The sequence below is a fragment of the Lepidochelys kempii genome, chromosome 1, assembly GCF_965140285.1.
Source record: "Lepidochelys kempii isolate rLepKem1 chromosome 1, rLepKem1.hap1, whole genome shotgun sequence".
NCBI classification, from domain to species: domain Eukaryota; kingdom Metazoa; phylum Chordata; order Testudines; family Cheloniidae; genus Lepidochelys; species Lepidochelys kempii.
In genome coordinates, this window is record NC_136380.1 from 246,322,683 (window position 1) to 246,349,846 (window position 27,164).

Consider the following 27,164-nt stretch of genomic DNA (forward strand, 5'->3'; position numbering starts at 1 on the left):
GAGATAATCTGTAGATTCCATCTCAAGGTCCTCTGTCACTGGAGACTGATACCATAGTGGTGTCCAGAGAGAACTGGTATGCACAGATTGCCACGAATGACTTGGAATTCTCTTGCTCTCTGGGTTCAGTATAAGCCATTTCCATATGGTTTGGAACAGTCTCCTGATTTTCTATTTTTAATTTAATTGTGGTGGCACTGATATCTATGTGAGAGGCGTATTTTTGGTAAGTGTGGAATGGAGGTTACTAGTATTTTTGTTCTGTTCTTCTTTTATAGATCTGTTACGGCATGTGGTCCTGTTTCATATTTGTATTAATTATGTATATTTTGCTAAGATATCCAGTAGCATATGGGAACAAAAAATTAAAATGTATGATTATAATATATATGCTGGGAAGTGATTCATATAGGTGAAATCCATCCTTGTGCAGAGGAGTAGCACAAAGCCTATGCACCTCCTATTTTGAGGGCTTGAATAGTGCATATGTAAATGACACTAGCAAAGATAGAGTTTTTGTCCCCCTCTAGAAGCTGATACGCTACAGCTCTCAGCTACTAGTCAGGGTTCTTTAGCTCAAGCAGCGGAGGTTCATACTTTTAGTGCTGAAAGTCCCATGTTCAAACCCAGCTAATGGACCAAGCAAGGATGTATACGTACACACACAGAGAGACTACCATGAGATGTGGGTCTACATAGCTCCATCTACACTTGCAACTGTACACAGTTACATGTGTACTGTTATGCCATAACCCCCTTATTGTCCACATCTGAAGCCCTAAAACATGTCCCTGAAAGAGAGTAAAAAGCAAGAAAGCTAGTACACCAGAGGGGTGTGGGTAAGTGCATGCCTCTGCTGGGGCATAACCTCATACTCATTCTACAGTGTAGTGGAGATGAGGGTTAGGGGTGTGTACGAGGTCACAAGTATCAATAGTCTTCCAGGGCCATCCCTGTATTGAACCTTTTGCTGCCTCACCCTTAGGCAAAGGTCCCTGACCACCCTTGGCCAGCAATAGTAGTGACCTGAGAACCTCAGAAAAGTTTTCTGGGTGAACTCTATCGATCAGCACAGGCAATCATGGAGCACATTCCAAGAGCTGCTGCCTGGTCTCTGGAGCACACCTGATCAATGTGTGGTCAGAATATACCATTCTTTACAACTTCACCCAACAGGAGCACAGACCAGTACCTGGAGATTTTTCAGAGGCTGGAGGAAACAGGCGTTTACTGGACTCCATCCTACTGCCAGGAGCTCATGAAGCACCTCAGACTCCTGTACCAAGGGTGAAGGACAAAGAGTTGCTCAGGGATGGGGTACGGGGGATCTAGCTCATGCCCATGCTCTGATAAGCTGGACTAGATGCTCTTCAGGGCTGCAAGAACAGAGTCTGAAGTGACTAGTGACTTATGACCCCATCCTCAACCCCACTGGCTTCATCATACAATGGGACACCAATGACAGGCATTGGGGACGTTGGAGGAATTCCTGGAGGAAGCCCTGGAAGTCATGGAGGAGGAGGAGCATGTGATTCTGCCTCTACCTGTCAGGCCTGGTTGAGGAAGCCCTCCCTGAGGAGCCTGAAAAGGACCCAGAGACACTGCAGGAACCAGAACCCAAGGCTGGTAAGTTACAATACACCCCCACACTCCCTGGAAATATTCCCTCTTGCTCCAGTGATACGTGCCTGAAACAGCCCCTTGCCTCCAGCCCCCTGCTCCAACCTGATATGATCCCCAAGCCAGACACAGCTGTAAACCAATTATTTTATTGAAATTCCATACACCACTGCAAAGTATTTAGCAGAAACTATAAGAGATAATTAAAAAGCAGTCACTGTGAACCTGTGCCTGTGTCTTTCTTGGTCAGCACTGAGACTGATAGCCCTTTGGCTGTGCAGACTGGAAAGGAGGGAGGGAGAGAGGGAGTGGGTTTGAAAGGGCCCAGGTGGGGAAAGAACAGTTTTGTGACATTTATGTTTGTTCAAAGACCCCAAACCACACATCCCACTTATCCCCCATCTTTCCATCCCCATATGAATGGGAGCTGCATGGAAGCAAGATGGGGGTGGTTGGTGGCTTGTGTGCTGGCCTGCCGATGTTTGGCAGTGGAAAGGGAACTGTTTGATTGTCCAGCGAAAGCCATAGTCATTCATTCTCCCTGTGACCATTTCAAATGTTTATTACTGTTCCCAGTCCCTGGTGTCTAGCCTCTCCCTGCACTGAGCCACCCTGCAGTAGCCAGCAGAAGATAGGGTGGGTGAAGCATCTGCTTTGCCAGTTGCACACACAAAGTGCTATGTCCCTTAGCAGTGGAGAGGTAACAGGCTTGAGGTGTTAGTCTGAAAGTTCAGGGAAGAAAATACACTTGCAGCACAGCTACCCATTTCCCTGTCCTTTTCCAATGCTGGTCGCTGGACATGGGGCCTGAACTTTCTGGTGATGCAGGGAAGGTTAGGGGGTGGGTGGATGTTCGTTGTGGTTCTTTGTTCCTCTTCCATGGAACTCTGTCTGCTAGCTTAAAATACAGTCAACTTCTTCTTGAATTACTTCCCAGTCCTGTAAGCATAATTCAGCAAATGTTTGGTGTAGGAGAGATTCAAGCTGGTTGTTCAGGTTCTGTGGCAGGGCAAATGTGTTTGGTTCACCTTTGTAGCTCTCCAAACCCCTCCACTCAGCAATATGTAGAGAGGTGACCTTCAGAAGAAACATTGCACTGGCATAGGAGGCCAGATCTCCTCCACAGGACTGGTAAACTACTGCTCTTTTCCATCCCAATACCTCAAACACTGCTTTGTTCTCCAAATGATGCCTGTCTTTTCAAGAACAAATAGATGCCTGGTAATGTACCCCCAAAAGGAACCAACCCCCACCCCAAATGGCTCCTTGATGCACTGTAAACATTACAACATTTTAATAACAGTACTGCAGGAACCTTACCATTATTTGCCTCAACTCCTTCCTTGTGGGCTGCAAAAGTTGTCTGAGAAGGAAGGATGCTGTAAACAGTTGCATTCCTGTGATATTAAAAAGTATCAACATTGTGGCCTTCAGGAGCACAGTTAAGTTGTGTGTGTGTTGGGGAGAGGGTGTTCATAGGTTCCTTCAAAAGAGAAATGAAATATAACACTACCCTTGTGTTTGACTCAGCAGGATGTTCTGATGCCAACGGGGTACCCATTCTGCCAGGAGGGCAGGAGCAGCACTGCAGAGACAGAGGAGGCAGGCAGACAGACTGGAGCATCTGCTCATTGCAATACACAAGAGAAGTCAGGAACAGTTTTGCTTTCTTTGGGCATGGAACAATCAAGCTCTTAGGCAGGGTGGGGCACTGATGAACCAGTTCCTGAATCTAGAGCAGGGGTCGGCAACCTTTCAGAAGTGGTGTGCCGAGTCTTCACTTATTCACTCTAATCTAAGGTTTCGCGTGCCCGTAATGCATTTTAACGTTTTTAGAAGGTCTTTTTCTATAAGTCTATAATATACAACTAAACTATTGTTGTATGTAAAGTAAATAAGGTTTTTAAAATGTTTAAGAAGCTTCATTTAAAATTATATTAATATGCAGAGCCCCCCGGACCGGTGGGCAGGACCCGGGCCGTGTGAGTGCTGCTGAAAATCAGCTCATGTGGTGCCTTCGGCACGCGTGCCATAGGTTGCCTACCCCTGCTCTAGAGTCATGCCACAGGGAATGGGAGTATGCCCCGTGGGTAAGAGGATCATGCACTCATGCAGTCACTAGTACAGCTGGGGGTGGAAAGCTTTTGAGACCCACCTGCTGCTGTTGCCTGGGAACAGGCAGCACCTCCTCCTCTCCCTACTCCTCTTCCAGGTGCCTCACAGGCTGCTGCTGATCCAACACTACCCACTCCACAGTGGGGAGGAACACGCTGATCTCCTGGCACAATACCCTTCGCCGGCACCCAAAAGCCCTTGCTGGGAGAACCCCTCCAAAGCATACAGATGTTGAAAAATGAGCCTGAGCCCCACCCATTAGCCCAGCCAGTGTTCATCCCTCACACTCCATGCAGGAGATGTCCCCTCATCTTCCCCACACTTTTTCTCTTCTAGTCCCCCCTTGTCAGGGGAAGGGGCAGGACAAGGAGACAGGTCCACAAAAGTAATGTTTGCACATTGCTCAGGGAATTTGATCCAGTTTTTGGTTCATTCGCAGTTCCGGTTAAAAACCTATTTTTGTTCTATGTTCCATAGACCTTTTAAATAAAAGTTATTGTTCACTTCACTTGTGTGGGCACCTTGCTTTCCGAGTATCATCAGTGAGATATTTCCCACACATTTGGGATGGGTCAGCAGGATGCATAGCAAATGACTATCAGTTCTGTAACTTTCTAATGCAATGATGCCATAGAAAGACAATGAATTTTCTGTCCCTCCCACAAATCCTTCCCCCCCGTTGCCATGAATTTCCCAATGTTTAACAAAGAGAGAGAGAGAGAGAGAAAAGAGAGCAGGGTTTATGACAATGAACAAAGCTCTGAAAAAACTGTTGTTGTCCAATGCACCAGAACAAAAATCAGAGGAGTTTACTTAAAATGTCTTTATGGCTTTGTCAATAATTTAACTGACAATACAGAGAAAGGAAACAAAACTAAACTAATACTGAAGATGTCTTACGCTGAGCAGTGCTTTTATGACCCTTCTTCCTTCACCCCGTCAAACAGTTGCGACATGCAACCAGGGGAGTACTCCCACATAGCGGCTGATCAGTTCTGTGATCACTAGTTGCAGAAAAGATTGCGAAGAAGGAACAAGTGAACCCCCCCCAAAACCTTACAGAACTGTTTTTCAGTTACTTTCAGAATGATTAAGTAGTCCCCAGAGAGCACCATGAAACAGAGTTGTTAACCTATAACAAAAAGATCACTCAGTGCTGGCACTGAATTGCTTTTACACCCTCGAAACTGAAACCAAAACCACAGCCAAAGGGATTGACCCTGAGGAGGAACCCTCACATAATGGTCTGCCTTCATTTGGTACATTAACATGGGTGAAATTCTATGGCCTGCGTTGTGCAGGAGGTCAGACTAGATGATCATAACGGTCCCTTCTGACCTTAGTATCTATGAATCTATGACACATAAGCTGCAGGGATCAAAACCCACCAATGGATGCCACAACACAACTATATAGCAATGCTCTATTGAGCTTCTACAGCAGCACTGTAGCATCACATAACATCCTTTGGTGTCCCTTGGCACAGACCAAAGTCACCTTCTGTTCCCCCACTGTTCCATGGTGTGCAAGCAAATAGCACCACAAATGTCCCTTGCCCTCTAGGAGCTGTGTGCACATGTTTGGGATCTGGCTGCTTGTCTTGTGCCTGCTCAGTGCAGAAGTAGTCCCCCTTATCCTCACATAAATTGGGCAAGGCACAGCATACCACGATTATGCAAAATACATAGGACACATGGGTATCCAGAGGGGTCCGACAGTATCACCAGCAAGGTGTCAGCCTCCCAAATACACACTTGTAGCCAGACAGCCAGCCCCCCCCACCTCAGACCAGCATTGCTGGAAACACAGGAGGAAGCCGGAACAGGGCACTAAACATATATTCCAGCACAGCCTTTGAAGCTGTGAAAGCACAGGTGTGCTGCTACAATGTGCCTCTGGGAACATATACAACGATTAAGCTCACAGCAGGCAGAGGCCCTGTGACAGACATGGCTCTTAGCCCCTACTAAATAGCGTGATGCACACACCCCAACATCCTAGATGGGAAAATATTTACCCTGATAAAAAGAATGTCCAGTAGTCGAAACTTATTGTTTCTCTCCCTTGCAAGTGTAAACTACTCTTGCGAAAGCTGGTGTCGCCCAGACAGACCAGCCTCAATTTGGCATAAGAAAGGAGAAAGAGAATAAAGGGGTACAGAGGTATAAGTAGGGGACCTACAGCATCATGATTTTTGAGTGCTTTTCACTATCTATCTGCTGGTCAGATAAGTGACAGCCTTCCAAGGCTTCTGCAGCTAAGAGGGTCCCTAAGCCTTGTCCCTTATTCGTCTTTCTGCGGAATTGAGTGACCGATCCTGGCTTGGCACCGCTGGAATCGAGAGATGCAAGGAGGGTAAGAAGCACCCACACCTGATCTCCTATCTTTAGTGTACACATATTTTGAAATAGAGCTCTATACTTTGTTTTCTTTCTTTGGGATTGTGGCTTCAGTTTTGTAACTTGTTTGTGTGTGTAACATCTCTACATTTAAATAAGTAGGCACTAGCAATTTTGTAACCACATGATTAGAATCTAGCTTAATAAATTTTGGTAACCATTTGTGCATAAGCCTGACTTGTTTTCTCTGGTTTACTGTAAAACAGCCAACACAATTAAAGAACCTCAGCCGTTTTGGCTCTAAAGCCTGGCCATTAGGTGAGAGTACTAAGAGCCTAGCATTGAGTTGTGCCGCCTCCACGGGGCAAACTCTTGAGGCACCTGTCAGTCAATCCTGGCTGCCTGCTGCGAAGGAGCTCTGAGCTCTAGCAGTTAAAGTCACAGGTGTGGAGAGGCTCTTAGTGCTGCCATTGGGGCACCTGTCAGTCAGTACTGACTGCCCGCTGCGAAGGAGCTCTGAGCTCTAGCGGTTAAAGTCACGGGTGGTTAGGACCTTGGGGCATCCATCAGTCTAGCCCGGGCTGCCCGCCACGAAGGGACAGTGCGTCTTAGCGGTTAAAGTCACGGATGGTATAAACGGGCATAGCTGGCACCTCACCAAGCATCCTTGGCCGTCGGCTAACAACACTCCACCATCATTCTGCAGCTACTTAGTCTGTAGCTGAATTCTCTTTTTCTTGGATCAGCAATGTTGGGATACAACTTCATGAGCCAAGTTAGGAATGGGTCTGTGGGGTGCCCCAAAATAAATGTCAGACCAGAAACACTGTATATAACCACGTCATTTCTGGGGAATAAAGTTCCTTCTTTCCCCCTGCAATACAATCCCAGTCCCCTGAGCACCCTGGCATCATGGACTTTTCCTGTGTCCCCAACATTGGTGATCATGCACCAACCACTGTGGTCCACCAAGACTTCAAGAATGAGTGAATTGTAACTTTTTGGTTCACATATTCACTTGCCCCCTTTGGTGGATAAAGTATTGGGATGTGTGTTCCCTCGATGGCCCCTGCACAGTTCAGAAACCCATTCCTCTGAAATCCAGCTACAATTACAGGGACCTGGGTGGATCTCAGTATTGATAGCCTGGCAAACCTATACAGCCACCACCCTGACAGTTGACTTCCCAACCTCAAATTGGTTTGCAACGTACCAGTAGCTGTCAGGTGCTGTAGCTACCCGCTTCTGTACTGGTACGGGTTTCTGAAATTGAGTGGCATGGCACTGGAGTGTTGGTGCCAACTCCTCACATAACTCCATGAAGGTTTGCTTCCTCATTTGGAAGTTCTGCAGCTACTGGTCATCCTTCCAGGTTTCCAAGACGATGTGGTCTGACCATGTTGTGCTGGCTTTCCAGGACCAGAAGTGGCAATCCAGCCATGAGCATACTACTGCAATCGCAGAATTCAATGTATCTGTTCCATGGGACTATAGTGGATTTTCGTTAATCCTCTCGGTCAGCTCTCTTCAGCATCTCAACTATTTCTGGACCAATTCCATCCAGTATAAGTGAATGAACCCACATGAACATTTGTCCTGCAAGCAGGAGCAGATCCACATCATCATGGACTTGGTTCTATGTCTTCCACATGGTTTGGTAGAAAGGAGAGGTGAGGGTGAGTTGCCATTGCCAACTGTGTGAAGGTAGCATCTAGTACCAGCAACACAAAGCCAGGCGATTCCCAGAGTGTCTCCTATGACATGCAGGTCCCTGGGATACTGTCCCTGCAATAGTAGTGCTGCCATCTTGTACCAAATATGGGGCAGCATGGATACAGGTATATATGCCTGTGCACAGTGTCTAGCTGTGCCCAGCACTGCATATGTAGACACTTGGCACTGGTATGGGTTCCATGTATTAGTAATACTTGGAAACGTACATGGGGTGTACATACAGATATAGCTTATATATTTTATTCACCCGCCCATAGTATTCTTTTCTAATAGTTTGGGTCCCTCTGGGTAACATTTTTGAAGGTGCCTAAATGACATAGTAGCCAAAGTCCCATTGACTTTGAATAAGTCGTAGGCACCTAAATCACTTAGGTGCTCTTGAAAATTCTACCCTATATCACTTTATGTCACACCAGTTCACTAAGTTTTACCTCAGCCACCTGACCAGAATATCTCAGTGCTATCAGACTTCATAAAACCAAGGTGTAGATTGTCTGCAATGTTCACTTTTGTATCTCCAACACACTTGTTTATATGACCTGTGACTCAAGAGATACAAGCACAAAGAATTCCAGTCCACAGTTAATCAGATAAGTATTTATTTAACTATAACATCAAGAATTAAGCTTGCCAGAGTTTATTTTAGAAGCAGACTTTTATACTGAATGTTTTATTTTATTCATAATGGCTACAGGTTTTTTTCTTTTTTTTTTAGGCAACTCCAGTGAAGTTTTCCAAATTTCATTAGTGTATTGTGAGTTTTTCATCTTCTTAAATTAAATTAAGGTTTCAGTTAAGAGCTAGCCTTACTGAGAGATACTGCTTTACTTTCAGATCCACACTGCTCATAATGATTCACTGCCAAAGGCTTGCAATAACTTGTACGAAAAAAAAAAAGCAACACTGAGAACAGATACAATAAAACATCCACTTGGTGGTGAGTATCTTTTATCTATTTGTTTCCTTGTTTTGAACACAAGCCATTATACAGAACCGTGGAACTGAAACAATGGTAAGCACTATACCAGCTTACATTTATTTCTATTGCTCCCTGTTTACATGACTAGCCAATATATTTCTGTCATGGTGAGGCAAGAAAGAAATACAAAAATAGGAGAAACAAAATTCAAAATAAAGGTGTCCACTATTCATATCAACTCTATTATTTAACTATAAAATATAGATTCCTTAGACAGCATTAAATTCTTATCCTTCACCTAGGGACCAACTCTACAACCACTCCTAAGTGACCCTGAACATGTAAAACTCCTGTTAGGTTCAATGGGAGTTTTTTGAGTTCACTGTCTGTCAGCTGGGAGCTTGATCCAGGGGCCACTGAAATCAATGGATAGATTACCATTGTCTTGTAATCACTGTCATCTGGCCCACTGGAGAAAACTAAAGCTGCACCCATTCTCTACCTCTACCCACCTATGTGGGAGAGGTAGCAGCAATTCTGCAAATGCTGCTAGGCATGATGCAGGTAACCATGCAGAAGTGTAAGGAGGTGCCTCATACGCCCTTGTTCCCCGGTGGAGTGCCCAGGATGGTCCATGACATGGCCCTTAGGACTTTAGTTGCTGGAGAAAGCTTCACTCTTTCCCACTCAGACACAGACTTATGGGTTTTCCCAGTTGTTCTCAATGGTTTCCATATCAAATGTCTTCAGTACACAATTAAAAACACAGTTCTATAGCTGCAAGCCCTGCAAACTCAACTGGGAATCAAACAACGTCCTTTCCTACTCTGATAACATCATCAGAAATTCTAACCCAAATGAGGCATGTTGGTGATGTAGCTAACCTGAAGCCTGTATGCCTATTCCCTGCAATATCAGGGAAAGATATTGCAATAAGAATGTATTAATTCTGTTGATGGGAGAGCTGGGACAGATTCCATCTCACTTTCCAATAGCTTTGTGGGTTCTACAGTGCTAACAGGAAGAAAAAGCAAACAGGGAGCAGATCTGTGAAGTAAGAAGGCGTCATTTTTGCATTATCATTTTTCTGACCATAACTGTAGTCTAAGCAGTTACTGTATTGTCACATCATTATTTCCTCTCTGATTTTTCAAACTTCCCAAGTGACTCAAATTAACTCCTTCAGCAGCATTTTTCAGTTCACTACTGCCATGGGCTAGTTAGATATTACAAGGGCTTGGAACTTTATATTGTTTTATTCATGCTAGTTGGTGATTAATTGCTAGTATTAAAATAATAGCTATCCATTTAATTAATACTGAATTACAATGGACATCCCCTAGAATACTGCTGATGACAATAATACCATTCAGATTATTACAATGAAAACCAGAGGAATTCATAACTATTTTGGCTATTATTAATCAATATTTAGTGACTTTACCAGAAATTTTCTGTTAAATACAATGTAAATTTTTTTTAATACTAGATATTGTGTGACAGTAAAATAGCAAAAATATTCGTGGGCAGCATTTTCTACTTCTATATGCCATTATGTAGATTTCTAGCAAACCATTCTACACATCTTCGTTATCACCACTTTTTGGTTCACTTTCCAAATGAATCTAATTTACGCTATTATTTTATTAAATAGTGAGTCCTTTTTTCAGTTCCACAAGATGACATTAAAAATACCTACAATGGTCTCATCTCCCTCATAGACAGTGAGCTCCAGCAGCATCAGTTAGCTCTAGTACAGTCTCTAGTTACATTATATGACACTATTTTGAAAATCCAAATGATTTAGGACCCTATTCTGCCACTTTTACTCACATTGAACAGTACCTTACTCTGGTATACTAACATTAATTTCAACAGAAAGCTGGCAGAATCCGTCATGAGATAGTTTGAAATGACAGGAAAGCACAAAAAAGATGTTTTCTGATTTTTAGGGACATTTCAATGTTCCTGGTTTCCACCAAAAAATGTCCGAATGAGTTTTAACATACAGAACAATTGCACATTCCAATATCCAATCAGGGAGTAAATAAAACAATGTTGAAAAATCAGATTATTTTGTGGGTTGGGTGGAAATTAAAGAGGCGATGGGCCTTGGCCTCCAAGAGCATGATAGAATTGCTCTCAGAATTAGGTTACAAAAATTATAACTGCACTAGAGGAACCAGTGTCATCTCAATGAAAGATTACATAGGACCCAAACTAACAATTGTGATGTTTGTCTGTCTGTGTATTATGAGCTCATCATTGTGGTATTTACCTTGTAAAAAATTACATGAAGTCACATGGGCTTTTCAAAAATGCCTCTGGCAGATAGGAGCACTAATCCTATTGACTTTCAATGGAATTTATTCTTTTCAAAACATCATCTCCAGATGATATTTTGTTCTCTTCCCTTTTCCAGGCACATGAATTTCATTCTTTTTTTCCTTCCCAGCATCATCTATTGACTTAGTTATTCTGCTGGGAGATTAGTGTTATTGTGGGAAGCTAGGCCATGGAGATGGGTTTTACGTTTTGACCTGAAGGCAGTGATGGCTGGTATTAAAAGCTGCTAATAGCGCAAACAACATCAGCATGTCCAATTAGCCTCTATCCATAACTACAAGAATAGCATCTGAAGCCTGAATAGGTCTAGAGCGAGGTATATGTGATTGCCCATTTTTAAAAAAATGTGGTATACAAACACTTACACCCTATTCAGTAATACCTTCCACTTATTCATATTCAAAGTGCTTGACAGACAATAATTAATCCCATATCACTGCTTTAGCTCTTGGATTTAATCTTCACTCACAATACTGTGTCTATAAGGATGCATATCTTGCACCATTACTATCTCCAGTTTACCTATGGAGAAACTTTGACACAGAGATGTTAGTGACTTATCCAAGGACAAAGGAGTCATTGTCATAGCTTGAACTAGGAGTCAAGAGTTTCTTGCTCCAAGTCCTTTAATCAGACCACTATATAGCATACCTCTTCCTATTGGTAGTCTGGTATCCAAACGTGCAGAGGCACACAAAGGTTAACCTGCATAGATTCTACATTTATATCAATAAAAAGCAGAGATTTTATCTTTACTTATACAGTACCCAGTACACTGAGGTGCCCATCCTCATGGAGGCCTTAGGAGCCTACTGTAATGTAAATGTAAATAGTATCAGCTATCGTTAATGTGGCATATGGATCAGATTTAGAAAGTATCAGAGGATGGAAGGTTATACAAGAACACTTAAACAGGGCTGGAAGGGGTTAACGTGGCCAGGTAAGCTATTGACTCCACAGGCTGCACCTGCAGGAAGAGCCAGGGAGCAAGAATTAATTGCAAGCAGGCTCAGCTGGGCAGGAAGAGGCAGAACCTATAAAGCCAGGAAGCTGGCAACAGATTGAGGCAGCAGTCACTCCCTGGGAAGAGGGAGGAGGGTTTGGAGCTGGTACTCCCAGAAAAAGTGGGGAACCAGGAGTGGTAGAAAGCAGTCCAGGTAAGAAGCAGTAGGGGTTGGGAGAGTGCAGCCCAGAACCGCTGGATTAAGGGTCCCTGGACTGGAACCCAGAGTAGAGGGCAAGCCGAGGTTCCCTTACCAGCCACTAAAGGATTGGCACCTGAGGCAGTGAATGGGAAGACTGTCCAGGACTGCTCAAAGAAAGACTCTGATAAACCCGGAAGTGGGAGGACAAAGGGTCAAGTCACGAAGAGAACCCTGTGGTTCCTGAAATGAGAGAGGAGCTGCAGACATGAGAAAGAGATGGTGTGACATTGTGTGACCACATGAAGGACGTTGATTATGAGAGCCAGAGTGACCAAGAGGAGGCTCCAGACAAGCAATGAGTGGAGCACCCCATGACAGATTTAGAAATATAAGAGTCCAACCCAGCAAGGACTTCACATGCCAAATTCTCATTAAGATGGAGTAGACTATTTCTTTTATTGGGGTTCTTTGCATATTTCTTTATATTAAAAACCATCAAAGTGCAGCTGGAAGGATTCATTTATTTTTTCATTGGTTGCCTTTCATTTTTTAAAAATCAGTGGATACAATGAGCATGTTTTGTGTGCATACTGGTTTCATTTTCTTGAACCTTGTTACAACAGATTAAGTGAAGTCTATGACTCCAACCTTGGAAAAGGGATGGCAATACACTTAGGCACTCTAAGGGAGCCGAATGTGACCGTATATGGACTCTCTCAAAAGCTTTGAATAAGAATCAGGTTCCATGGATCTAGAACATAAGATACTCCCAGAGCTTCCATATATCTGCAGCCCCTCATAAGGAGTCCAAGAATGCATCATTATCCTGGATATGGTGTTAATTTAAATTCTCAGCACATTTTACTGTTTCTATCAAATGGAATATCTTGATATCGTTGGGCATACTAAGAAATGTTACATAAAATATTTAAAATTCTCCATCTCTAAATTGACAACTATGTGTACGTATGCTTATGCTTGCAAAATGCATTGAGTTTCTTATAGTTTTCATTTATTAAAAATACTACATTTCTATGTGTAGTAAATATTACCTAGATGTATCTCTTGTATATAACTAATTTCTACTGTGTATGGTAAGAAAAATGACATAATAAAATCAATATTTTCTGTAATATAATTAATGCAAGTGTTCAAAAAAATTTCTTCTGTACATAACATATTGTTAGTTAGACATCTATTACAAAATTTATGTGACTGACTGAAGATTCCAACTCACACATTATCTTTTCTCAAATGAATATGTCCATAATAGTTGGGGGGGAACGGGAGAGCCAGTAAGCTGGTCTACACAGTGGGACAGGAAAGCTACATTAAAGTTAATTTAAGAAAGAAGATGAATACATTTCATGCTTTTGACCAGAAAATCCTGGTTGAACTACAGCATAGCTCTTGGAAAGACATCCAATCTTGATTTAGAGACTTTGAGTGATAGAGAATCCCCCATATTGCTATGTATATTGTTCTAATGGTTAATTACCCTCACTGTTAAAATGTTCACTTTATTCCTGGTCTGAATTTGTCTAGCTTCAGTTTCCAGCAATTGGATATCATTATCCCTTTTTCTGCTAGAACCAAGAAACCTGGCACCAGAAACCTTATCCCCATGTAGGTGTCTTTTAATGGAGAAAGGGGGACTAAGGGAATTCTTAGCCATACTCTACTTGCAGAACAGGATATGAATATTTGTCTGTGGGAGGGAGGTGGTCCTGGGAAGGCTTGAAAGTCTGAGGAGATGCGACTCACCCTTTATTTGGTGATCCCCAATCCCCAGATCCAGACCTAGGGTTGGCTCCCAGTTACCTACAGTGTCAGTAAATCTCTAGGCATGCTTCCTGTGTACTGGAAAGCATGCCTGGACCCATTGGCCAGAGGTAATAAACCCCACAAAACAAACAAACCTGTCCAAAACATGGGGAAGATGGGAGTGAGGCAAGGGGGAAAGAAGTATCAGAGGAATATACCTATGGGTGGTGTCTCATTCACCTTGCTCCTGCTTCAGACATTCAATTTTTAAAATTATCAGCTGATCACTAATACGGGCAGGCCAGCTTGTGATGAAATCCATTTCCACTAAAGCACATTCATGTACCCAAGCATAGCTTTTCTCATTCCACATTAATGGCACTAAAGGAAGCAGAAAAGTGCTTAAGTAAAAAAAAAAAAAACTGTTCAAGGCGTAAAGTTTATTCTCAATGTCTGCTGAATCAGTTTGAGCACCTACTTCTCAAGGCATGACCCAAATCCTATGGACTTTACTTGCCGGATCCAAAACCTTTTGGCATCTTACCATTGACTTCACTAGACTTTTGAATAGGTTCTTAGAGTATAAATTCCTCATCTTATCTACTTAAGCATTGCTTAACCCAGTGCAGAATTGGACCCTCAGTCTTACAGTTTCTGCAATGTAAGAACTGGAAATCGTTAACACTAACCTGATTTTCATGAATATGAAATAGCTAAAATAAACTACAAAATAATCCAAAACACAAGTTCATGGTAGCACATTCCAGCTTGTATATGTTAGTGATTTATTATAGTATAGTTTTATTTTGCCAGTAAAAATAATCCAGTCAACTACTGAAAAAATGTTGTTAATAATTCAAAGATTCAAAAAGTCTATAAAGTCCCAATATGGCTATACATAACTACAAATTACTTTAATTTTCACATGTTCATTGGTAGTCATTTCTAAGTGGTAGCCACTTTGAAAACAGGCTATTTGCACTAATTCAATACTGTACATAAAGTTGTGTTTACAGTTATAAGCTCCTTGCTGAATGACTGAAGCTCAGAACACAGCCACTACTTCCTAAACTGCATACTTATGATTTGAAATTGTAAAATAGTGGTTCATTAACACTAAACAAGATACTACCACGCTAAACTAAGCACTATAATTAGGCGGGTTTTGTTTCTCAATGTGAGGAGAGTTGTACTAATATCAGCAGCCAAGAACAGCAATAATTCTCAGCTACATGCATATTAGTATGTCTCTCCCAGTAGCACCATTTGGTATGGCATTCTAGTCTGCCCAAAAAGATGTCCAATAAGTTTAGAATGACGAGATCATTTTGCAAAAAGAAAAGGAGGACTTGTGGCACCTTAGAGACTAACCAATTTATTTGAGCATGAGCTTTCGTGAGCTACAGCTCACTTCATCAGATGTTTACCGTGGAAACTGCAGCAGACTTTATATACACACAGAAATCATGAAACAATACCTCCTCCCACCCCACTGTCCTGCTGGTAATAGCTTATCTAAAGTGATCAACAGGTGGGCCATTTCCAGCACAAATCCAGGTTTTCTCACCCTCCACCCCCCCACACAAATTCACTCTCCTGCTGGTGCTAGCCCATCCAAAGTGACAACTCACTTTGGATGGGCTAGCACCAGCAGGAGAGTGAATTTGTGTGGGGGGGTGGAGGGTGAGAAAACCTGGATTTGTGCTGGAAATGGCCCACCTGTTGATCACTTTAGATAAGCTATTACCAGCAGGACAGTGGGGTGGGAGGAGGTATTGTTTCATGATTTCTGTGTGTATATAAAGTCTGCTGCAGTTTCCACGGTAAACATCTGATGAAGTGAGCTGTAGCTCACGAAAGCTCATGCTCAAATAAATTGGTTAGTCTCTAAGGTGCCACAAGTCCTCCTTTTCTTTTTGCGAATACAGACTAACACGGCTGTTCCTCTGAAACCTGAGATCATTTTGGTTTATCAAGTAAAAAGTTTGCATTTTTGCCTGGTCTAAAGGACCAACAAACATTTAAATGTAAAATCTCTCAAAACCCACCAGAATTAATAATAATAAAAAAGCAATGCCATTGGGCTTCTTTTCTGCAAAGAACTTAAGGCACTCATTGAAGTCAAAGCATGTGAAAGTTAAATACATACCTAAGTGCTTTGCTGGATCAAAGCCTATGCCAATGGAAAGCTGGGATTTTAAGTTTTAAGCCCTGAATGTTCATTGGAAACATAAAGAGATGTTAATATTTTTACCTCAGCTGTAATTTCAATTAAAGTCTAAAAGACCATTTGAGTCCCATTTGCTGCTGACTTCATGAATATTTGCTGTTTCCACCTTCAAGAGGAAGACGTTTGACTTATTTAGATATTATAGTATGATATTTTCTCTACTTAGTCTGATTTGCTTGTGAAATCATCAGCAGTATGAGTCTCAAATGGCCTATTAGACTTCTCTAGAAGAGGGAGCCAGATGGTTTTCCTTTACCTTTTGTGTGACTAACTTAATTTTCAGATATTTAATATACGAAAACAAATGTATTAGCTAGTTGACACTCATGCTTTATCATCATCTATAGGTAGGGCCCTACCAAATTCATGGCCATGAAAAATGCATCAGGGACCGTGAAATATGGTCTTTTGTGTGCTTTTACCATACAGATTTCACAGGCGAGACCAGCGTTTCTCAAACTGGGGGTCCTGACCCAAAAGAGAGCTGCGGCGGGGGGGGTGGTGGTCACAAGATTATTTTAGCGGGGTTGCGGTATTGCCACCCTTACTTCTGTGCTGCTGCCTTCAGAGTTGGGCAGCCAGAGACTGGCGGCTGCTGACTGAGGGCCCAGGTCTGCAGACAGCAGAGCAGAAGTAAGGGTGGCAATACCCTTCCATGCCATCCTTACTTCTGCGCTGCTGCTGGTGGTAGCTCTGCCTTCAGAGCTGGGCTCCCAGCCAGTGGCCCTGGCTCTCCAGCTGCTCAGCTCTGAAGGTAGCCACCACCAGCAGCAGTGCAGAAGTAGGGATGGCAGTACCTGCAACACCCCCTATAATAACCTTGCAATGCCCCTCCCAACTCCTGTTTGGGTCAGGACCCCTAAAATTACAACATCATGAAATTTCAGATTTAAATAGCTGAAATCATGAAATTTATGATTTAAAAAATCCTATGACTGTGAAATTGACCAAAATGGCCTCTGAATTTGGCGGGGCCTTATATATAGGTATATGTCTACACTGCAGTTAAACACCTATGGCTAGTCTGTGTCAGCTGACTCAAGCTGGGGCTGAGGGGCTGTTAAATTGCAGTGTAGATGTTCGGGCTTGGACTGGAGCTCAGGCCCTGAGACTCTTCCCCCCTGGCAGCATCCTGGAACTTAGGCTCCAGCATGAGCCCGAACATCTACACTGCAATTTTAAAGCCAAATAGCCCAAGCTGCAAGAGCCCAAGTCAGCTAACACAGGCCAGCCATAGGGGTTTAATTGCAAAGTAGATATACCCTTAGGTACTCAAATGGCACCTGTTATCATAGCATCTGATCTGAGTGCCTCACAATCTTTAAAGCATTTATCCTCAGAACACTCCTGGGCTGTATTATCATTTCAATTTTGTAGAATGAGGAACTGAGACAGAGACAGACTAAGGTCATGTCTAGACTTACCTCTGGAGCAATCGATCCAGAGGGGGTCGATTTACCACGTCTAGTGAAGACACGATAAATCGACCACCGAGTGCTCTCCCATCAACTCTGGTACGCCACCGGAGTGAGAAGCGTTGGCGGAGTCAACGGGGGAGTGTCAGCAGTCGACCTACCGCAGTGAAGACACCGTGGTAAGTAGATCTAAGTACGTTGACTTCAGCTCTGTTATTCATGTAGCTGAAGTTGCGTAACTTAGATCGATGCCCCACTAGTGTAGACCAGGCCTAAGTGCAACATCATCCAAGAAGCTTACAGAAGAGCAGGGAATTGAACCCAGGACCAAGGCTAGCATTCTGAATCATCCTTTCCATGTTTAAGATCCACTGTTTCATGTACTTGCCAGGCCAAAGAAATATTTTGGCAGTCTGTTAACTCTTCAGAGGTATTGGTACTGGACCTATGATCAGAAAGAAAGTAGGTCCCTGTATCCTACCCATATCTGCACCACTGAGCTGCACCCAGAAGCTAGAACCTCCAAAGCACTACCATCCACTTGAATCTAGCAGTACCCAGTGCCACCACTTCTGATATGCCTGTCCTGAGGGTGGAGAGAACAAAGGGGAGGGTGATTCCTTCCTCCCTGAGGTTTGTAGGGGTAAAAGAAAAGAGGAGTTGTCTTCCCACATTAAAGAGGAGGAATGCCTGCGGTAGCCTGTGGTTTGTAATTTGGCCAATCCACCCCTCTAAAAAATTGCATGAGTTCACCACTATATCCCAGCTCTTGCTTAGACTTTCAGTCAAGCTGATCACTTTGTTCAGGAGGAAATAAATTAAAATGCATATGAATGATTTTTTATTTTATTTAATTTTTAACTCCACTGGTATTGTACAGAAGAGAACAAACCATCCTAAACTTGTAGAATTAACTAGTGAATGTTTGGAAAACCCTTCAAGATCCTTGGAGGAAAGGTGCTATATAAGTGCAAAGCATTATCATCATCATGAAACAGACTGGCCTTCAAGAATAGACTTCTAAAAACAAAATAATATGCTCAAGAGGACTAAGAAAATGATGAAAAAAACAATTTCATATTCAGCCAAGAAATATTTTAATGTTACCTATGAACCTTTAAAGTCTGCACAATGTAGCAACCAGGGCTGACGCCAGAAAGGGCAGTGGAGCTAGCTGAGACAGTTGTTCCAGTCCTGTGCATGAGATGTTGGTGCTCACTGGTACCTCTAGTGGTGGGTCAGTGCTAATGCACTGCTCTCTAGAGCAGCACAGGGTCTCACTAAGTGCAACAGCAACAGGAGGCTAAGGTGGCGATGCCATTAGCAGCTGCAGCTGTAGAAGAGAGGCAGCAGCAGGTGACTGCTGAGGAGGTGCCAGGCAGCATGAAGAGAGCCTGAAATGAAGCCCTGAACAGACCCTGGCTATTCCAAGATCCTGGAAAAGGCGCAAAATGGAAGGCAGACTGGGAATGGAGAAAAACAGGGGCACAGGGGACACAAATGAAGGGAGACGTGAAAAGATGAAGGAGGGTGAAAAAAAACAGGGCAGAGAGACGAGGGTGTGTGTGTATGTGAGAGAGAGAGAGAGAGAGAGAGAGAGAGAGAGAGAGAGAAAAGGGCACAAATAGAGGGCAGAGAAAAGGGGGGAACAGCAAATGGAAGAAGGGAGCCAAGGCCATCAATGTGAAGGGGGAAGGAGGAAAACAACAAATGCGGGACAGAGACAAGGTAAGAGAGTGAGTCCTCTGGGAGAAAAGGGGAAAACAGAAAGGATGGTGTAGAGCTCCCACCTTGAGGGAGCAGCCCTGCTTGTGTTTTATCTCTTAGACCCACTAAATCTTAGGGGCAGCGCTGGCAGCAGCCCACCTCCTACCGAAAACGCATGGATAAGGAAGGCATATGGCTCAGAGTGACGTAGATCCCCTCAGTACAACAACATAACAGGAAGTTTCCTTATGAACAGTGTAGTATTTTAGAGAAAACTGATTTGTTTTCTGAAACCATCTATCTGATTCCGAGTGGAAAAGATGAGTTTGGCCTTTTGACCAGTAAAGATAAGGTTGGGAGGTAGCATTTGTTAGTAGTTGCAGCATGTCACCTATTTGCTTCTGTTCACAGGTGAATTTTATAGGCTACAGTTCTCACTTGAAACAGTAAACCAATTCTCTCTGTTTCGAAATGCTCCCCCATACGTCCTTCTGCTCTCTATCAACATTGAGTGTCTACAGTAGACATTAGCAACAAAGAATACATAGATATTTCATATAGGATACCCTGTGCATGGGACAGCTGTTAGAAATCATTTTAGACACTGGATCATCTTAACCTCCATCTCTTTTTTCATTTAGATTCCAATATGTGAAAGGCGGTTAATAATACCAAGGTGGTTTCATGGCATATTAGTACATGAACATTTTGAAGGACAATGTGGAAATGTACATATGTTTTGCTAACAGGAAAATATTAACTGTTCCTGTTAAACAGTGACACTTAGGGGTGTTTTATTTAATTAATAAATCTAATTTCCATTTGTGTAGTGTGTCATGAGAGTAACTATGTTCCCAGAAGAGTTTTTTTTAAATTACATTTCACGGCTTCCCAATCATCTTATTTTCCATGCTCAAAGGAAAACACTGGCAACTCTTTCTTTCAATCTGTGCTGATAGACAGTATATGCTTTCCATAAAGTACAAAGGAGAAATTAAAATATCATCAATTTGAACACTTTTGGGACACATTACTTACTGTGGTGGCACAGTGGATGTCTTTCCACACAGTGGCTTCCCTGGAGAGATCAGAGACTTCAAAAAAGTTATCAAGAATAACTTCCCCAATCATGTCATGTCTAGAAAATCTGTCAAAATCATATACACTGAAATGCAATTTCCTGTTGCTGAGCTGATCATAGGCTACAGGAAACTGAAAGGTTTCATCAAAGACAGGATTTAAAGTCTTTCTGTGAACCCGTGTCTGAAACTTCTTTTTCCTGTCTGGGAGAAGGTAAATCTTAACATACGGGTCTGAGGTTCCTGTGAAGTCTTTAGCAGGTAGCTCTAAGGCTTTGACAATGGTAACAACAAGGAGTTCATTTTCATAATCATACTGGAGAGTAAAGTTAAGTTTCCCACAGATTTTCACATCTTCTTGCTTGTCTTCCGCATCAACAGACTTCTGTTTATAGAGTTCTGGTTTTATTCGCCCAATGCTGGTTGTTGTCTCACCCCGTTGTAAAATCGGATCTGTCCCCATGTTAAAATCAACACTGGACACTTGCATCTGCCTTGGCAAGTGCCTCCTGAAAGAATTATGCCTGCACACACAAAAAATTAGCTTGGATTATCTCCATGAAAATGTATGGGTTTTCCCCAAATAAAAATAAGAACAAAAATTCTAAACAAATCAAAGCTTAGGTTTAAAAACAAAGAAATTGTTGTGGAAATCCAGCCTTGAACTAAGAATTACCATTAACACCATACAACATAATTTTACATGAAAATGGAACTTCTTATCCCAAAGGACACCCAATTTCCTAGCAATACAACACATACCTTGTTTTGAAAAATGTGTACCTGAAACTGCAGTAGAAATTATATGACTCCCCAAACTTCAGTAAGACTAAAACATCACTGTAAATTAATAACTTCATTTTTATGGTAAGTGCCATATGATTTTTTTTAATAATCAGAATTGGCCAGGACTTCAGTTTTATATCTCATAAAATCGGAACTCTAACCCTGATCCCTAGCACCATGCTGGGGTATTAGTACAGTGTTGTTACACAGGAAAAAGTACGGCCTACCACTCATCATCAACACTTCCTGTACCTCTTGGGCATTCCCTTGGAGGTTTTCCATCTAAGTATTTAAGAGGTTCAACACTTCTCAACTTGCGAGATCTGTAAAGATCATAAGGTACTAGGCCTGCAGGTAAAAGTACAGCATTTAAACAGTAGAGGCCCTGATCCTGTAAAGATATATACACGTGCTTAAATCTTTTCAGGATTAAGATTATAGTTGGATTCTCGACTGGTGATTTAACATTTTATTCTAGTCGTTCTACCATTTAAAGCTTTATTAGACATTTGTTTCTTCCATTTTTTCCTGCTTTCCTATTCATCCTACAGTGTGTCAGAAGATGAATTCACTTAATGATACCAAAAGAAATTATTTTTAAACCCTCCTAATTTGGATTGCAGTATAGTACATTCATGATACTTAAGGCCTTATGCTGTCTACAATAACAGTGGGAATTTTGCCATTGCCTTCAAAAAGAGTAGGATCTGGCCTATTATGTGTTTTACAGTAGTATAAACTGTAGGATAATATACTTACTATATTTAATCTGGTGAAGACTTTGTGTAACCTAAATGTCCATTTGATTTTTCTGCCATTATAAAATTTCCCTAGTAAGCTGTGCTGTAACAAAGTCACAGATTACTCCTATGACTACACTTATACTTAGTTGCCATTAAAAACCAATTTAATTGTCAGAATTTCCTCACTTTTGAACAATCTATTACTTATTAATGCCAGATGTAAATGTGCATTATTGCTCAGTTCTCCCCACTGTTCAGCATGCTGAAACCAAGAGGAGTCACAGCTGTATGTTTATTTCTTTAAACCAGGAAAACAAATTCTCCATTTGAAAATGATTATGAGTAATTTCATGGAAAATATTCTTATTTATGCTGTATGGGAGAGGCTGCACAATGAACAAAACTGCTGTGGATCCTCTGAGTGCTGCACCAAGGGGGCAATCTGCAGCCATTAAATAATGAACAAGAACATTTTCCATTCTGGATGCCTTAGGGGTGTTGACTGCAGGGAATGGTCTCAACACAGCCATAATTTGGATTTGAACTGGTTACAGGAAATCTCAGTATTTTAAACCTGAAAGTTAGATGACTAAAACACACTTCTGATCGCACACATTTCTGTGTCAGAGAGAAACTCTCAAGCTGAACCCTAACCAAATTTTAAAAAAATAGGTTAAATATAGGCTCAGGTGCCACAAATGTCCTCGAGTCCGCCTGCAAATTTGGAGGGATTTATAATCACACATTTTTCAAAAATGTTTTTCTCCTCCATGCTGTATGAAAAAGTCTACACAAACAACAGAAGACTCTGACTATGCAGTGGAAACTGTGAAATAAACTGCTGTCAGAGGAACAAAGTAAGCAAACTAGAAACATACAAAAAATGTTCTTTGATCTCTTGCATTTATAATAATCTGCGGTAGCATTTGTAAAAATAGTAGGTAACATTTTTTGAACAAATCTAATTTCTAAGTTGCAAGAGTCCTTTCAAAATTAAAAATATTCACACACACACACACACACACCCTGTAATATCCTCCAATGAAACTAGTCACTAGTTTTAAGTGTCACTTGATAAAACAGTGCAGCTGTAGGATTGCTCTCTGTGGGAACCAAGGCTCAGTAGCACTCTTACTCTACTAAGCCAATGCCCTAATTACACAGTACTTAGTGAATGTTCTGAGTCACAACTTTTCAACAAGACAGATAATTACTCTTTTAATTATTAAGGTGCTTCACTGTTGTCATGGCAACATAGTTACGTTCCTTTCTTCTGCAATAACAAAGGGATTAATGACTGTTATACTGAAGTGCAAGGATCTCAGCCAATCGCATTGTGGAGATGCTGCACAGTTACAGACTCATACCTCTACCAGGGCTTTCAGTGACAAGAGAGTGCAGGCCCATGCACTCTGATTCACTACTGCCCCTAAAATCGTCATCATAAATAATGATACTTAGCTCTTATATAGCATTTTTCATTCGTAGATTTGAAAGTGCTTAAAACTGGCATCCACATCCCCCAAACAAGAACGATTTCCTCAAATCATATGAAAAAAACTTTGTGTCATAAATGTTTACTCCCTAGATATTTTCCAGTAAGAATATTAGTAATTATATAACAATTAGTAACATGACAGTGCTTTCTGTTAACTCAGTCAGACTCACACCCAAAGAAATAAGAGCAGACAGATGAGACTATGATTAAGGCACCGGACTGGAAGTCAGGATATATGAGTTCAATTATTAGCTCTTTTACAGACTTCCTGTGTGACCTTGGGCAAATCACTTAGTCCGTAGTTTAGCCAAACATATAAGTACATGCTTAACTTTAAACATGTGCTTAAGTTAATCCCTAGAATGGAACATAATCACATGCTTAAGTACTTTGCTGAGTATGGATAGACCTAAGGATGTGCTTAAGTACTTTGCTTTCGGATCATGGTGACTCAGTTCCTCATCTGTAAAATGGGGGTGGGGGTGGGTTTTGATAATACTCCTTTTCTCTCAAACTTAAGCTATCTTGTCCAGTTAGATTGTAAGGTATTCAGGGCCTCTTTGTATAATGGGGCTGCATTTTTAGTTGGGGCCTCTAGGCATTACTATAGTACAAATAATAAAGAGTAATAATTTGGCCTTTGGCTTTAGCGTTTACTTAACCCAATATAGGATTATTAACTTGCACAGAGAAAGCACATTCAAGTTATAAACTAATTATAAAATAATGAATAGTATAGAGCAGACAGTTTGGACACACTTATTTCTCCTTTTATATGGTACAAGGATATGGGGACTTACAATGAAATTGTAAGGCGGTAAGTTCGTCTGTTAATGGTTGCTCCAGCCATTAAGCATAAAGGTTTCTCTCTCTTATTTTTAATCATATCTAATGTAACTATTATGTTCTAATTATCTAAATAAATGTCTAATTATTTTTTTCAATCCTAGACTCCTAGTCTGAATCCTACTGTGGTAATTAGTTCCATAGGTCAATTTTGCCCTGCATTTTTTCCCCATTTGATCAGCTTTAAATTTGTTGCCTTTCACTTTTGTTGAAAATTCCCTTGGTCTCGTATTATAAGCAAGGGTAAATAGATGCCCTCAATTTACCATAAATTATTTTGTGTACTTCTATCATCTCCCCTCTTATTCCTCTCCTCTCTAAACTGAACTGTCCCAGTCTTTTCAATATCTCCTCATAGCAAAGTCTCTCCATGCTACTAATGATTTTCATTTCTTCCTCTGGAACTCTTCTATTTTTGCTATATCTGTGTTGACTATAGTGGGAGTTCTTAGCTCAACACCTCTGAAAATCTGTTTGTACGCATGTCAACCTGGGCACCCAAAAATGAAGGTATCCAAAGTTAGAAAGCCACCTTTGCAGATTTGGCCTTAGTGACTTTCTCAAGATCACACAGTGAGTTAGTGGCAGAGTTAAAAATGGAATCTGAGTCTCCTCATAGTCTTGCATTCACCCTACTATGCAGTAGCTGCCTCCTGCAGATTTCAGCTGCCCCCTTCCTTTCTCTATTTTGATTAATTTCTTAAAAAGCAAATAATCTCTCCTGCAAAAGCTACTTTAAATTTTATTCCTACTTAGTTAATTTCAGCGGATGAGCTGGAGGAAGGAAAGAAGAGGAAAGAAAGAAGCTGGGCTGAAGTGGGATTGATTTGGGAGTGTCATGAAGTAGGAAAGAGGAATTTAATAATTTCCACCATGAGACCAACTTCTCTTTTAGAGATGCTATGGATTGTTCCTCTGGATAGTTTCAAGTCTCACTTTCTGTTATAGTGAATTAAATCAAGAGCTGTTTAATAAGCCCAGTTTAGATTTTTCAGTAGTTAAACTAAAGTTGCAAATGGCCAGAGGGCCACAAACTGCTTCTGAAAGGACTTCTGGTATCCTGGGGAAGAAAGAGACCAAACAATTCAAGATCTTTTTTAAAAAATGAAGTTAGATGAAATTTGTTAGAAAACAAATGTAGGTAAGAGTATTTGTAACTTACGCCCCCACTAAGAACTCCAGAATGGATGGCTATGTTACAATAAATAGCTCAAAATGATTTTTAAAAAGTTTTTTCCTTTCTGAAAATGTAAATGATCAGTAATCATTTACATATCATAAAAGTAAGAACATACGCTAGGGAGTGTGTTCCTGGGCCTCTAGTGAGTGTAGTTCTCAAGTGGATAAAGGTACAAACCCAAAATGTACCCAAGAGGTGCAACAATGCTGCAGAAATGTTCGTCCCGTTATAGTTTACTGCTTAGTTGGGATCCAGACACTGAAGAGTGACTTTTTTAATAAGTCAGCCTTCTTCATATTATTACAAGCTATGATAACGATACAAAATGTTCCAGTTAAGCTGAGAAACCTCATTTTTCTGAACATGTCTCTGTGTTAAAAATACTATCCAGAAATTGTGATCAGACACATTATTATGTTTTGAATAATGTATTATATGATTATAGTTATAATCAGTTAATATCATGCAGTTTGTTTGATTAATAATTAACTAATGCAAGAAGACCAACAATGTATCTCATTTGCATGACAGACTCCTGTCCAGATCGTCTGCTCTAAATATAAGTTCAGCATAGGTAATGGGGGCTATTAAGGGTTGGTTACACTCCCGAATTCTCTGCTCCAGTACAGGTTAGAGAAGCCTAGGAGCTACTCTAACTTTAGCCACCTGGCAAACTTTATTGATCAGCTATGCTCAGCTGGCAGATGGTCTGAGGGCAATGCGTTCTGGTCATTTTCTGTTGTGACATGCCCTTTCTGAATAGTCTTCTGCTGAGAGTGGTATAGAAGCCAGCTACACCACTTCTATGCTTGCTAGGGACTCTCCTACTGCTACAGGTATCCCAGTAAGGAAGCTGTAGCAAGATTCTCAGAGTGACACAAAAGGGACTGAGCAATCCAGAGAATTGACCTTTGTGTCTGCTCACCTGATATATAAAGTTTTGGGTCATGATAATTACACTACTGAATGTGAGAGGTTCAAGGAGCAGTAGGCAGACAGCTATATGAAACAAGTGTAGGTATGGGGAAAAGGTATTTGTAAATTCAGAAAGGACCATGTGGAAGGCTACTGTGAAGCTTTTATGGGGGATCTGATTCTAAAAATACACAAGAAAGTATTTTGTATGATAGACACTCAGCTTTGAGGGGAACCCTAAAAGGGCTATGTCTCCAAAGATCCTGCTGTCAAATGGCAGCTCCAAAGCCAGGAGAGATGAAAGGCCGATCTGAGTGAAGTTTTCCCCTTCATAATCTGGAATGAGCAAGAGAGAAAGACCCCCTGGAAACACTACCAGCTGATACAAGTGAGAAGAGGAGAAATAACTGCTTATATTCCTTAAGATTGTCCTCGGCTCCAAGACTTTTTATGGTTTTAGGGTCTGATCCAACGCCCATTAGAAATCTACAGGAATACTTCCATGGACTTGAATGGGCTTTGGATCAGGATCCTAGGAGTTGTTTCCTTTCCTATATGATACCACACGTAGTACTTGGGTTTGTTCTGCAGCTAGATATTTCTTCTATCTATTCATTGGAGGTTTACACTCCCTGATGGAGATTTTGGAGTGTGAGAAGTGATGGTATGGGCAAGAACCTTCCACTTAATATCAAATTATTCTATGTAATATTCTCGTCATGTTAAATGGTACCAACTTTGGTCTTTCTCTGGCCAGAATGACAGTTATGATTTCATGGATAT

At 41.5% G+C, this 27,164-nt stretch overlaps 1 protein-coding gene across 1 annotated transcript in view; it reads right to left on the reverse strand.

Moving 5' to 3' along the window:
- SYT10 (synaptotagmin 10) overlaps positions 1 to 27,164 on the reverse strand; it is a 51,219-nt gene that overhangs the window by 13,304 nt on the left and 10,751 nt on the right. Inside the window, exon 3 of the mRNA XM_073329970.1 lies at positions 20,373 to 20,937. Coding sequence (XP_073186071.1) covers positions 20,373 to 20,937 — 565 coding nt within the window. The remainder of the gene's footprint in view (positions 1 to 20,372; positions 20,938 to 27,164) is intronic.